This window comes from Tauraco erythrolophus, chromosome 2 (genome assembly GCF_009769465.1).
Source record: "Tauraco erythrolophus isolate bTauEry1 chromosome 2, bTauEry1.pri, whole genome shotgun sequence".
Classification (NCBI taxonomy): domain Eukaryota; kingdom Metazoa; phylum Chordata; class Aves; order Musophagiformes; family Musophagidae; genus Tauraco; species Tauraco erythrolophus.
The window spans coordinates 87631204-87646110 of NC_141466.1; the positions used below are offsets into that span (position 1 = coordinate 87631204).

A 14907-nucleotide genomic window follows, 5' to 3' on the forward strand; every position below is an offset into this window, starting at 1 on the left:
ACAGTCAGAAATTCTGGCTGTCTCTGAACGAAGAGATCAGTGCCTACACTTGCATTCAGAACAGTTCTGGTTTATACAATCAAGAACACCAATGGCAAACACATCTAACATCTTACCATCTCAAAAGACAGCTGTGGAAACTAAGCAGATCCAGACAGCTTTGTTATCTTTTGGTCCCCAGATTAAATATGGACATGCCCCCAAACTAGCAACAAGAAAACCTAAAATAACACAAAATCTGCTAAATAAGTAACACTAAGACATCTGGAAAACCAAAGTCCATCAGTTCTTCAAGCCTCCCAGGAATTTTTTTTTTTTTTTCTTGAAACCTGAATCTGGTCACCTCATTTTCATGATGGGCCTTTGTAACGTAAACTTTGGTCCTAACACAGCACAAAGAGATGTACAACACAACTGGGATGGCAAAAAAAGCACTGGGTCTTCATTTGCCAGCATGTGCTTGACCAAATACAACAGGCAATCCACTGCCATATAGGATCTCCTGACCTTCACAGATTTTCGTGACATTGCATCACAGAAGCTGAAAAACTATCTTATCCTAAGAATGCTTCTGGAAAAGATCTGCTGTAAAGGTGGCTTCTACAAGTTTTTCATCAAATACCCCTACTGCTGTCCGAGAAATAGTATATCATAGAATGGTTTGATTTAGAAGGGACCTTAAAGGTCATCTAGTATCTTCATCTAAAGAACTGCAACTGGCTGCTGCACTGAACTTTTTTCAGTCAAATATTTTACAGCCCAAGCCTTAAAAAACAGTAAAAGTGCTGTAATACTCAGATCACTGGCACCACTACAGAAGCATCCACACTAAAGAATCAGTTACGGTACTAAAAAACATAAATAAAATTAAATTCCTTAATATTATCTAAAGTCTCACAACTAAAAGCCCAGTGTATCACGTCCAAGGATCATAAGTCACACAGTGACGTCCTCCAAACAACAACAGCCATCCCCTATCAAACCACAATGGTTTTCCACTTTAAAGAAAATGTTAATTCTTAATCAGAGCACGTCTAAGGTTTACTCAGAACATTACTGGATAGAAGCTCAGATAACTAAAACAATGCAATGCAAAAATCTGATGTAATCCAGTATTTTCTCTATTACGTATTTAACACCATAAAAAGAGCATGGCTGACTATACTGCCAATAATCGAGTTTGCTTGTGCAAGACAAGCACACACCAGTTTACTATACTAAAAACTCACAGTGAATGACTTGCACTGCAGAGCAAAAAGTACTTGGAAGGCACACAAAAAGTATGCATCCAAGATCCTGCATACATGAGCAAAGGCCTGAAGATGAAGTATTTGAAAGACACCATTTGCTGTGGAAGAGCTTACAGAAAGGGGAATAAATACGCTGTTAACCGTCAACACTGGTCACTCAACAAATTCAATCCATTAAGGCAGAATAAAAGCGTTTAAGTTACATTCAAACATCACCAGGTAAATGATTCATTTTTAACCCATCTAGTTACTGACTCTTCCATCCATGAAACTGCTGATCGCATTATGTTTACTTGTCCAGAAAGTTTACCTGAAAGGTTATTCCTTATCTTCAGATTAGTTATCAAAGGAATACTATACGTATTCCCACAACAGAAACAACCCAGCACAACAAGTATCTGCTTATTTCTCATGATTCATCTGAGTGCCTTGGATGATTTGAGTACCCACGCTTACAGTTACATTTAAAACCTTCACTAATTATCAAGGCATTTAAATAAGTGTTGAAGATGTGAAATAATGAAGAGCCACGGAAGAAGAGCTCTACATTTTGGATTAATCAACAGTTTTCTCTGGCATTCATTCTTATCCTGGAAGCTAATAACAGAGCTACCAGGAGGGTTAAGAATGCAGCAGATGAAACCCGAGGGCTGCCACCGACTCTTGCCTTACCACAGCAACAAATTCACTATAAGAGATCGTACTGCTTTATTTTACGGTCCTCCAAAACAAAAAAAAGATACTGTCACGTAAATGCAGTGGCGATAACAGTATGGCTGAGTGTGTAGGTAACAAGATTTCCAAAAAATTAAAAAAAAAAGAGGGAGGTGAGTTATTTCCAAGACAAACTTCTGAGGCGGAAACCACAAGTCACCCAGTAAGTACAAAAAGGGCAGAAAACACGGTCGGACGCGAAGCCCCGTCCCCTGGTTTAGGTAACGCGACGACGAGAGGCAACCGACCGCCGGGCTCCAGGCCTGCCTCGCACAAGCGCCCCTGGGCGAACGCCGCCCGCCAGCCCCAGTCTGGCCCCGGCCACCCGGCCCCAACTCGCGCCCTTCCCGCCCCGTAACCGCGGCAAGGCGGGCTGGGGCGGGGGCTCCAGGCGGTTCCCCCCGCAGGGAGGAGGCCGGGGAGGCCGTTCCCCTCCGACGCCGCAGGCGGGGGGGGGGGGGGCGGGCGGCGGCAGCCGGTCCCCGGCGGCGCTGCAGAGGCGCCACGTGCCGCCCTCTCGCCCCCCGCGCGCGGGCCGGCCCGGAGGGGGAGGGGAGGCGGCGGCCCGTGGCGGGAGGCGGCGGCCTCCGACGGAAGGGAAGGGGCGGCGCGGACACTCACGCTCCCGCAGCCGGTTCTTGAAATTCGGGTCGCTCCGTCTCTTGCGGTCGAAGTAGATGCAGTAGCCGATGAAAAGGGCCCCGCAGAGGCCCGCCGCGATGGCGCTGGTCTTGCCCACCATCATCGTGCCCGGCGCCGAGGGGAAGGTCCCGTCCCGTCCCGTCCCGCCGCGCCGCCGCTGCCTCCCCCTCCCTCCCGCCCGCCGCGCGGCCGGCGCCGAGCTCTGCAGGCACCTTGGGGCGAGCGGGCAGCCAGAAAGGACCCCGCCTCGCTTCCGCTGACGTCATCAGCCCGCGGCGGCAGGGGGCGCCTGCTCCAGTGCCTGCGGGGAAGCCGGCCGCCCCCGCCGCGCATGCGCGGACGGGCCGGTTGCCTGCCGCCGCCGGCGGGCCCGCCGCTCCCTCAGCTGCGCGGCGGAGAGGGAAGCGCCCCGGAAAGGGACATGGCTGGGGAAACCGAGAAGGGCGGCGGGGACCGGAGCAGACACTCCGCGGGAAGGCGGCACCGCCGTCCCCGCCCGCCCCGGGGAGCGCCCCGCTGCCGGGCCGGGCCTCAGGGCGCTCCCCGGCATCAGCTCTTCGCCGCCCGAAAGGCGGGAGCCCGGTGAACTGGAGCTTAACAATGGACAAAACCCCGAACGACTGTCTAGGTAATGATCTGCGGACCATCACAGGCTCGGTCTGCACGAGCCGCGGTTTCTGTCGTCCTTCCGAGTAGTTCTGCACAACTCCAAACGGAAAAACTCCGTAACCCTGCAGCCAGACCTCGGCTAGAGACATATTCCTGGAGACATATTCCAGTAAAACCGTGCCGCGTCTGTCCGGTGACTGGGGTACGGACACATACCTCGTGCTGCCTCCCGGGAGTGGCCAAAATCCCCAGACTGAATACTAACAACAACCACAGCTGTGTCAGCAAACAGAATTTATGACAGAACACTCCAGTGTACACCAGTCTTTACAAGGCTAATGAACACTTTTGTGTGTTGGATTTTTACAAGAAGACTGTTTGTTTTTCCCAGCTGTCTTTCTGGGAACAGTTTTTAGTCTTTTTGGTTTAGCGCTCTTCTTCAACGGGACTGCTTTTTCACCAACAAACGCATCGTTAGAGCGCCGCTTGGTTTTTAATGTGGTACCAGCTCTGTCCTTCGGACCACGAGACTGATCTCGACTTTTCTGTGGTGCTTTCCACTTGTCTCCACAGCGCTTCACTCGGATCTTTCTGCCCGACAGAAGAGTCTCGTTGAGTTTCAGAGCAAGATGTACAGCATCTGTATTCTACAAGAACAGACATTCAGTTTAAAAGCAGCATTACTTCCGACTGATTGCTTTCAAACAAGTAGTTGCCTTTCCTTAATTTTTGAAAGCAAGATTTTACAATAAAGAGCACTGAAGCTGCTTTGTTTATTGAATGATACAACATCTCTGCTCTGCTCAGAAACACCAGCACACCCACATAGCCCACGCACTGCAGCACAGATACTTGAAACTGGGCTATAAAACAGCTTATGTGAGATGTGAAAGATAGAGGCAGAGAGATGAAGGAATCATAGAATGGTTTGGGTTGGAAGGGACCTCAAAGATCATCTAGTTCCAAACCCCCTGCCATGGGCAGGGCCACCTTCCACTACACCAGGTTGCTCAAAGCCTCATCCAACCTGGCCTTGAACGCTTCCAGGGAAGGGGCATCCACAACTTCTCTGGGCAACCTGTTCCAGTGCCTCACCACCCTCAGAGGGAAGAATTTCTTTCTTTGATCCAATCTAAATTTCCTCTCTTTCAGTTTAAATCCTCTTGTCCTATCACTACATGCCCTTGTAAAAAGTCCCTGTCCAGCTTTCCTGTAGGCCCCCTTTAAGTACTGGAAGGCTGCAAGGAAAAACTGGGGGAAAAAAAAGGTACTGGGCTACAGGAAACAAAAGATGAATCTGGGAGACTGCCATGAGAAAGCAAGCTGTACTGAATCCGAAACAGAGAGCCAGGAAGCAATCTAGCTGCAGGAAAGAATTCCACTCATATTCCACACGTGAAAAATAGAACATTGCAGTTGCACCAAGCGAACTCACCCGTCCCTCCTTTAAGTCTTTCCCTTAAAGTTCCTTTCTTTCACCCCAACGTTTTACAACTTTTCTTTGTACATAACCTAAACCAGTTTGCTTTGTGTCTGCTTCCACAGAACTGGTCTTCCAGGCTGCTTTTAACATACACAACAACACTACCATTTAATGTCATACACAAATAAAAACCAAATTACTACAGAAAAAAAATTTAGAAGGACATAAAGGCAAATCCCAATTCAGATTTCGAAGTATTCCCAATGTCCTGAAGTGCACTATTCACACGTACCTCAAAGAGAACATAGCCGAAGCCTTTGCCCAAGCCGGTCTTTCTGTCTCTCACAACTCGCACTGCTACCACACTTCCACAGACGGAAAAGTGTTCTCGCACAGCATCGTCGCTGATGTCTGCAGGCAAGCACAATGAAACAGATGCCTCTTCAGTAAGGCACACAGCTTTAGAAGCCTGGCCCAAATCCAAATGTTTCGTTTTCACCAATTCAGGTACACAAACATACGTATTTAAACACATATATTAATATGTAAACGTATATAGGTCCACAAATATCAGTGGTTCAGGAAAATTCCAGCAAGTTAACAATGCAGACTATGAAGGGCTATTTACTTTGACAGTTACTGATTCTCCATCTTTGAAGAGTAAGTACAACATAAATCACAAATAAGAATGAAGGCAAAGACCAACATATATTTTTCAAGTAATTTCATTTATGGTTTGAACATAGTAGAAATTAAGCTTTGTGCGACATTTTTGGAGCTCCTTCTTATGCCAGAATGACTTTCTAAGAATTAATGCTGACGATAACCAGCTTGAGCTGGCAGTTCTTGAAGTCTAGTGCTCCTTGACTGCATCGTGAATTTTAGCTGAGTGGAAGAGAAGGGACTTACAGCTTCCAACCACAGCTGCTGTGCGGTTACTCTGATAACGGCCGGATGAGTGAGGCCGCCTTGGTCTCATGTCTCTGCGAACAAGCAAGTATCATGCACCAATACAAAAATACAGGTTGTTCTCTTTTCTGTACAGGTACGCTTCAGGCTATGGTAAATCCCTGTACACAGATGTCATCGTCATCTCTGCTAAGGGGAGAGGCTAAACTTCATAGTACAGGTGTAAGTACAGCAATGGGACTTGGATGTGCTGAGACAGGTTTGAGCTGCTGAAGTCATTTTCAGAGCACAGCAAGTATCCTTTTTTTTTTTTCTGCAGGATGCACAGTAGTTACTCAAGCTCCACACAAAAGGCATTGGTAATGTCACCACGATTAGATTTGCCATCTACCCAGATTTTCAGACAGGCTGCAGTCTAAAGCCTGTCTGTTCCAGCACTACTGTCCGCGGAGCGCGACACCGGCTCTGTGTCAGGCCGCGGGCACGGGGCATGCCTTCACCCTGTGCATTTACGCATCCACACCACCCCCAAGCAAAGCGCTCGTCCTAAGCATCCTGACTCCATCGATACCCTCACACAGACCACCCCTGATGGCGATGCCTTCACCTACTCTCCAGTCTGCTCAGAAGCAGTGGAATATTCATCAAGCGCTGACCTCGACTACACAGTAAGCACCTCCACACGGGTAACAACCCGTTGCCAACGGCTGCCTGCACAGACACTCACCCTGTGGCTCACAGCCAGCATCAGAACAAGAAGCCACCACTGCGTACCACTCGGAAGCACCAGTATACGTTTAACAGTTTAGAAAGCTACGGCCTATGCAGTTTAGTCACATCTATTTAAAAAACATCAAGCGACAAGAAGAACTAAAAGTGCTTGCAGTTCTAGCTACAATAAAGAAAATAACTAACCTGCAGAACTTGCCAGAGACTTAAGATCCTTTTAGGTGTTTCGGTTAAAAAATAAAACTTCTATTTAAAAAGTTAATTCCAGCAAAAGATATTCAGTTACTTAAACGTGCTACCCTGAGTATCAATTAATAAAAGATCCCTGACAGCAACATGTTCCACAAATGTTAACTAACGATGCACAACAATCCATTTTAGGCTTACCATATGAGAGATTTCCCAAGAACACAGATCGTTTATTGTCATGCTAAAGAAAACAAGAGATATAAGAAAGTAAGTTATCTGTTACAGAAAAAAAAAACCCACAACAAACAAACAAAAAACCACACACCAGAAAAGAGGTTTTCTAGTCACACATCTTACTTACCGAACTGGTTTTTGATGCAATGTCAACTCTGATGTGAAATCCACTAGCAATTTCTGTTCCATTTCTTTTGTAGCCAAAAGCAAAAAAGTTTTAAAAATTAAATGAGTGTTTCTTAATCTACAGTGCCACTGCAAAGCACAAATTTAAGTTTGAACAAACATTTTATTCCAATTCAAGTAAAAGACAGGAGGTACTTCAAAATAATTTGTAAATCCACCTCTTCAACAGGGAATGAGGAACAAAACTGACACTTACTTGTTTAGAGCCTTAATGGCATCACATTCTTCCTTAAATACAACATAAGCATTAATAAACTTCGCATTAGGGTGCACCTTATGCCTGGAACATGAAAAAGACACATATTGTTCAAATAATTGCGATGATGTGCAGTGCACAAGCACTTTACTCATTAAACACTTTTATGCCTCCTCTTGTTTTGTGCACAGTAACTTCATTCCTTGGAAAGGTGAAGCTAGCCCCTCATGTTCAAGGCAGTCTCACCGTACATCCTATACAGCCTGTATATGCACCCTGATCAAGCTTCCTCAGCTCATAAATACATCCAAAGGAATTAAAGACTATTAGCATCTTCCTCCTTCCTAAAATATAAGAAATGCAACCTAAGATAAAGAATTACTAGTATAACAGGCACATAATTCTTCTTCACTTGCCCAGAAAACTTAAATATGCACAAAGGTAATTACAAAAGTCAAAGAAAGACAATATTAAAAAATGAATATAGCCAAACATGTAACAACCAACACTTAAAAAAAAATATTTTTGCCTTGAAAAATAAAGCATGAAATTCACAAGAGGAACCTACTTTATTGCTGCTAACTTTTTCGATAAAGTATCTTCTGCTGGAACCTTTAAGATAAAAAGAGCTTTAGTTAAGTGGGCCTAGTGTCCATTTATCTCAAACATTTGTTCTTGAAGACAAAGTGGAATTCAAACAGGTACCATTCATTCCCACCCAAAGCAACGTAGCCAGTGCAGTGAGCAAATGATGGAAGTGGCTATTCCGAGAGATGATCTAGAAAGACCTCAGAACTACACAGCTTGCTTTGACTTTGTCTGTTTCTTGAGTTCCAAGACTGTTATCTTCAACTATTTCACAGAGTAGCAGTACTGATTTATAATCAATGTGTCTTTGCTACTATGATTTAAAAACAGGCAAGTAATACCTTAGCTAAATGAACAATAATCAAGGTGTTCTTCTTCCAGAGAAAATACAGCTCTGACACTACCAACTGCTGCTACAGGAAGAGTAAAACACGATGAAAGGAAAGATGAATCTACAATGCCTCGGTGGTAAAATCTGCAAGACTTCTTCTAATGGCAAAAAATACACACTCAAACCCACTTCTGAACTAACGAAGACACGAGCCTTATGAATACCACCCTTTAAGACCAAAAAATAAATCTGTTACATAACATCAGAGGAAATAACGTACCAAAGACCGGAATCGAATGGATTTTATTGGTCCATACTCTTTAAAAAGAGATTTCAGTGCCTAAACAGAAGATACCACAGATATTCATTACATTTTTGCATCCTGCTAATAAGAATTATTGTTGAATATTTATTAGTAAGATTGTTTTTACACTATCTTCAATTTACTTGGCTACTAAAAACATGCGAGTAATTTGTAACCTTTTCTGTGTTTCTTGTAGCAGCTTATTATTCTACAGGTTGCTGAATTCATACCCATTTCGATGGAAGAAAGTACGAATTTAACATATTTTATGCAACAATCTGAGTATCAGTTGCATTCCAAATTAGAAGAGGACTAACTTTGTAACTGTGGTCCTCATTTATTACGTAATTTTTCACTGAAAAAGAAACCAACCAATTCTACTGAAGATAGAGCCACTGCATCTACTGCTGTAAAAAGCCCAACTCCAGTAAAACAGAAGAGACTGCCTCTCATGGCTTCTGATAACAAGCACTAATTCCTACTTTCCCAAAAAGCAATTTCAGTCACAAACGTGTCTGACCTCTCAGCTGGAAACATCCCCTCAAACTAAGGACTGTTGTGATTCTTTTCATCCCTTTAGCTCACAGAATCTGCTCGCATACCTGAACAGTGCAGTTGACAGGCAAGTTTCCAACAAACACTGTTCTTCTGTTTATCGTTTCATCAACCACCTTCTTTTCCTTTTGTTGTTTTATAGCAGTGCCTGTATCTGAATTAACAACACTTTTGGCGACGGCATGAGAAGGCCCTTTTTTTTGCTTTGCCTTGTTTTGAAATAATTTCTGCTCCTCCTCTTCATCTGCCCGCTCCAAAGCGCTCTCTCTTATCAGAAAAAAGACAAGCAAATTATAACTGATGGGAAAAAAAACAGCGTTTTCAAGGTCAAAGAATTAAAGCCTCCAAGATAAATATTTTAACTTACAATTTAAATTATGTTAAACATAAAATTTCAAATACTGTTTTGCTTATGTATTAAACAATCGTATCTGACCATTTCATAACACGGAAAAGTATTTGCTGTCCCCAGGACATTGCGTTTATTATTCAGTATGAGTAAGAAAGAATTCAGAATTAAGTAATTTGATACCCTCTAAAATTGAAAGGGAAAAAAAAATCATCTTTGCATGCTAGAACTAATGAGAGATTTACTTCTTCCCAGTATCCAGAACACTCAAAAAACCCAATCCTTTGGGATCCATCCATGCACTAACAAAATCTCTGTCTATTCAAACTTGCCAGAATAGCACGAACAGATGTGAAGAAGCCTCTGGAAGGCTACCTACCAACACCAAAACAGCAAACACGTTTCACAGGCATGGAAGATGCAAGGAGAGACAGTGACAGAGAGAGGACAAGGTGTTAGCCTCAGGCTACTATCGAGCAAACCTCATTACCCAAACTTCACCGTACAGAGACAAGCTTCCTGCCTGCACTGACAGGGTCTTGGTTCACCCCTGTGTATCTAAGAGAAGGGACAGTGTAACAGAGTAGTTCTGTGTCACAGCAGAGGGCAAGCGTGACAAGGACAACCACCTCTGCTCCTTTCTTTGACTACGGGTCTGTTGGACAAAGCCAATCACAGTTAGAGAGCATGATCCTGTGCCAGAGAGGACTTTTTGTCTAAGTCTACAACCTCTAGCCCTGTTAGCTCTCCAACAGGGAACTTGCACTTCACGGACCCAAAACTTCAAAAAGTTGGAAGTATTTATTACCTTCTGGGGCAAACTACAGAAAATTTTCACAGTCTTCTTAAAAATAATCTTTTTAAACACAAAGTTCAAGACGAACAGTAGAACAGAACTTTATTGTTTCACTGAACTCATAATCTTATGATTAATCTAGACATTGTTTTTTTTTAATCTTACTATAAGAAAGGATCATCTACTCACCTGTTGGCCAATTTTTTCTCTGCTTTTGAAAGTTCCTTCTTGCTGGCTTTCTTTGCTTTTATAGGAGGTTCTTGTACAACGGATGAGCTCTGGTCTTCTGATGGTTTCTCCACTTCTTCTGTACGCTTTCTTTTCTTCTTTTCCTTTAAAAAAAAACCCAACAAACCACCCCACAACTATTTTATATATCGTAATTTGTTTGGAGTGCCACTAACTGAAGCCGACTGCAAGAAGCGGCGCTTCCGACACCCAGACCTGCCCGCTCACTGGCACCCACCCCGCTGGTCCCGCCCGCCCGCGTTCATCCCGGCACTTCCAGCCCAGAGGGGACGACCGCCGGGTCAGCACACCGCGAAAGGCGCCCGCGGCCGTGCGCTCCAACGAGGAACCGCCCTCGGATAACTTCGGGAAGCCGCTGCCCTCCCGCCCATCGCCCACCAACACCCTTATTCGGCCCCTCCCGGGCACGAACGCGCAAGGCAGCAGGGAGCCGCCCCGCTGGGGGCACCCACCGCCCGAGCCGGACCGGGAGCGCCGCCGCCGCAGCCCCGCGGTGTCCCGGAGGAGCGCGGCGCTTACCGCCGCCACGGCCAGCAGCACGGGCGGGGCGGCGGCGGCGCTGAAGAGGCGCGCGAGCGGCGCGGCGGGCGGGCGGCCCGGCCGGAGGCTGCCCGCCACCTGTCCCACCACGTACTCCTCCGCCCGCGCCACCGCGGCCGCCCCGCCTCGCCCCCGCGCGCGGGGAGGGCGCGCGGCGAAGCCTTCCCCTTCCTCCTCCTCCTCCTCCTTCTCCGCCGCTGCCGGCGGGTCCTGCGGCTCCGCGCGCCTCCGGCCGCCCCTCATGGCTGCTCACGGAGTGCGGCCAGTGCACCCGGCGCGCGTCACTTCCGGCGCGCGGGGCCGGGGCGAGCCGCCGCCGCCGCCGCCGCCGCGGGCGGTGGTGCCGGTGGGGCGGAGCGGGGTGCGCACCGGGGCCGCGCTCGTAGCGCGTCGTGAGGGGTCGGGCCCGGGCCGTGCGAGGGCGGCAGCCCCTCCGCTCGCCGGAAACCTGCCCCGCGCCCCGGCCTGGGAGCCCGGCCTTGGCATCGCCACGGCCCCACGGAGTCGCGGGGCGAAAGCTGCCCGTTTTGCTTGGCAGCAACGTGAAAACATAAAACATCAGCTATGGCCGATGGGGGGATGTCGTGTGACACGTTGTTTCATTTATTTTCCAAGACCCTCAGCTCCGTCTGGGAAGGGAGAGGGACGTTATTCTGCCATCGCTTCTGTCTTCTCAAGCTGCTTCTACTTAACGTCACTGAAGTGGCTCAGAGTGCCACAAGTGGTTAAAAAATAACGTTGCTGCTGTCTACGGAAAGAATAACTTCCTGTGCCGCATGTTGCTGTGGGAGTACTTCTTACGGCATCCTTTCTTTTGTCTGAATGTATCCTCACGATGGCTATCCTGCCCACATCCAGGATGAAGTTTAAAAAAACACCACCACAAAAAAAACTACAAACAACAAAAAAACTCCACAACTCCAACCAACCACACAACTCCCCAGACCACCAGTTAAAGTGTGAGATGTTCTCGTCGTCCTTGAGCGAGCTTAAATGGAAAGCAGCAAGAAGTTCTCACTGGTTCTTACCAGCGCTCTGATGAACAAAACCCCAACCTGGAAGCCCAGCTGACACTGCAGCTCCGAGCCAGCCAGCACGGCTCAGCAGAGGGCTGCTGGCCTGTGTGCAGCACTGCCACGATCCTTACACAGCTCCGCTTCCAAAGCTGCCCCAGACCCGACTGGCTGCAGGGACCAGGTGGCCCAGCACGGTCCCAGACTGACGCCTTCGGTCTGTGCCAGGCTGCCTCGTGCTCCGGCAGCGCTGGTGCTGGGAAACTGAACTGAAGCCTGTGGAAAAGGACTTCCTCAAACCGTTCCATTAAGGTGCACAGTCACCAGGTGGATGACCCAACGCTTACGTTCACAGGTAGAAGGCGTCCTTCTGGCGCTCAGGCAGCCCCTTTTAAAGTAGCTCACCTTGAGACAAACTGGGAAAAGGATTAGAAAATGCAAAGAGCGTGGGGTGTGAAGAGCACCCAAAAGTGAATGGTTTCCATGACGTGTTGGTCTGAAAGAGACTCGGTACGCGTTAACAACAAACCAGAGTTACAGAAGGAGCACAGAGCCACAGATGGTGAAGCAGTTATTGCTGAGTCTTCAATTACTAGACCACCGGAGAGATCGTCCCACGGCATCACTTGAGACAATCCAGAAGGAACCTGACTGCCCATCTGTACTTGGGATCTGCAGCAGGCTTTTAAAGAATGTGAGCATTTTTCTGATGAAAAAAATCTCTGCAACCCAGTAGTTCACGGGGCATTCAAGGACTGTAGGAAAAGGAAGAACCAGTCGTACCTCTTTCCCCCAGCTTCACTCTGTAGCCAGTAGAGGTAAGTGCTCTGGATCATCTTGCTGCTGCAGCTACACACGGATAGGACTGAGTAACTGATCCAACTGGAAAAGACCCTTTTTTGTTACGTTAATTCTAAAATAGGTAATTTTCCAACCCAGGCCACAGTGCAGCTGATGCACAAGAAATTTTGATCTGTTACTAACTCTGAAATCAAGCACCTAATTGGGATCTCCCTTTAGACCTGCCTGTCCAGAATGTAATTTTAAATGCTAGATGATGTAATAATAATTGGAAAGGCACAGAAAATTACCAGGCACTCAAAGGCTGAAGCAAATAGGAACAGCTCTTCTGTTGTAGCATTTTATGTACTTCAGACCCTTTCTGAACTGCCAGTGGTAGCAGTTTTGTTGGCAATTGAAGGCAAAAAACACGTAATCCAGCTATAGAATGAAGGTAAAGCGTTAGTCTTCACACATGCACCGGACATCCCATGTCTGGCCTTCTGGATGCCAGGAAAAGTAGGGACCCTCATTGATGGGGTCAGCCCAAGCGAATTACACAACTTCTCAAAAACTGGCAAGTGGCTGCCGCACTGCTTGTGTTGGCCTTTGCAATCCACCTTCACCCAACAGAGCAGTTTCATAGGTGACACAGGTGGGCGGAACCAACCAAACCATCAAAATACATCAGAACGACACCGGCCGAGAGTTGAGCTGGCTGACACTTCAGACACCTGTGACTGCTGAAGCTCAACAGAAGGCAGGCAGCCTTCAGGAGCTCTGCCAGAGCGCCAGTCTGGGCCCTGCGGCGACACAAATTCCATAGCGTGATGGAAACTACACAGTAACGAGTACGCACAAGCATCAGTAACGAGTACGCACAAGCATCGGTGGAGACTGTAAATAAAGGGAGTCGGGAGCAGCGCAGACGCCTTCAGACAAGGCGTGCTTTCTCGCAGCGTACGCGGACAGTCTACACTCTCAGCTGTTTCCAACACAATCAAACACGAGGTGCGCGGAACTGATCCCGTCGCATGGCCCAGGTGCCAGGGATAAAGGAGGGGCAGTTTGTCCCACTTTGCCTTTCAGGTCGTGGTCCGAGCAGGCACTCGGAGCCCAGCAATTGCTGCTGGGATGAGACTTTCTCAGCTGCTAGTGCAGTGTGCATGCCAAGCAGGGAGCACACCCACGTTTAAAGCTGCATTACAGTATGTAACCTGAAAATAAGCTCGGATTTGACTCACTGGAACACAGGATAAAATTGCCTAGCCAGCAGTTTGCCAAACGTACCTTCCTTTGTAACCACTGGGACACAAGTAACATGGACCTGGAGAATGCTGTTTACACACACGCTTCACAGGAGAGGTGCAATATAAAACATCCAGAACGGATTTTTGACTAGTCATTAAACTGCATGAGAAGCACAAAAAAAATTAAATAATCTCTGTATTAAAGAACAGCAAAAATCGTATGTATGCAAAAACTCAGTTTGGGAGTGGGGAGGTGACTACTGATCCCTTTTTTTAACAAACAAATCCTCTCATAGAACACAATTGTCACATCAAAGCAAAAATGCTGGCACTAAAACTGAGAGCTGATAACGAAAGAGCAGTGAGTGGAGAGCTGAACTGGCTCCTGCTTGCCCAGATGTAGTTCCCAGTTATTTCAATACCAGTTACGCCCACTGAGACTGAAAGGCAGAACTGAACTACTACGACTCTGATTCTGCTGAACTTAAAACATATGCAAATATTATCCTCTGAGTAGCCTCACTGAAATTATTAAAATTACTCCTGTCAGTCTCAGATCACTGGTAACTATTAATACAGTTAACATTTCCAAAGCTTATCATCGTTTGTCATTTTTCAGCCTCATCAGTCATCTATCATTTTGCAGGTGCAACAGTATTTCGGTCAACTGAACTGCAGCCAGGCATGACGTAAGCAGATAACACTAAAAAGTTTTATTCAGTTTCACTTCGACTGAATCTGATCTTGAGGCAGTCAATACTAGAAGTCAGCAAATATTTTCAGGGGCTTGCTTGTACGTTTCCAAACTACCTGAATTAACGTGAATCACAATTCATCTTTTTTTCAGCCGGCGCTGCCTGAACGATCTCAATGGGCGAAGCTTTCCCTTTCTGCTGAAAAAGAGGATGAATTTGAATTAATCGCTAAGAGGAAAATTAGGCCAATGTACCTGCTCCGGCTTATCTTTATGTGCCTATTACACCATATCAAAGATCATTTGCTAAACTGATTCTGCAGCTTGATGTCATTTTAATGAACACACTATGGTTGCTTAATTAAACTGTTAGAAAC

At 46.7% G+C, this 14907-nt stretch overlaps 2 protein-coding genes and 1 non-coding gene across 4 annotated transcripts in view; all 3 read right to left on the reverse strand.

Moving 5' to 3' along the window:
- TOMM20 (translocase of outer mitochondrial membrane 20) overlaps positions 1–2736 on the reverse strand; it is a 35860-nt gene extending 33124 nt beyond the window's left edge. For both annotated transcript variants that reach the window (XR_015223025.1, XM_086631574.1), the window contains exon 1: positions 2586–2736. Coding sequence is in view for 1 of the 2 variants with exons in the window: in XM_086631574.1 (XP_086487700.1) it covers positions 2586–2709 (124 nt within the window). In the remaining variant the exon portion in view is untranslated. The remainder of the gene's footprint in view (positions 1–2585) is intronic.
- Positions 1749–1883, reverse strand: LOC147529262 (small nucleolar RNA SNORA14). Its single transcript, XR_015222058.1, has one exon. It is a non-coding gene; the product is annotated as a small nucleolar RNA SNORA14 (small nucleolar RNA).
- A 756-nt stretch (positions 2737–3492) lies between the features above and the next one.
- On the reverse strand, positions 3493–11036 carry RBM34 (RNA binding motif protein 34). The gene is made up of 10 exons (XM_086626070.1): positions 10773–11036; positions 10194–10336; positions 8907–9126; positions 8281–8340; positions 7650–7693; positions 7082–7165; positions 6827–6890; positions 6664–6706; positions 4931–5049; positions 3493–3862 (listed from the first exon to the last, which is right to left on the reverse strand). The coding sequence occupies exons 1-10, from the start codon at positions 11034–11036 to the stop codon at positions 3551–3553; spliced, it is 1353 nt and encodes a 450-aa protein (XP_086482196.1). The 3' UTR covers positions 3493–3550.
- Between the last annotated feature and the right edge of the window lie 3871 nt (positions 11037–14907).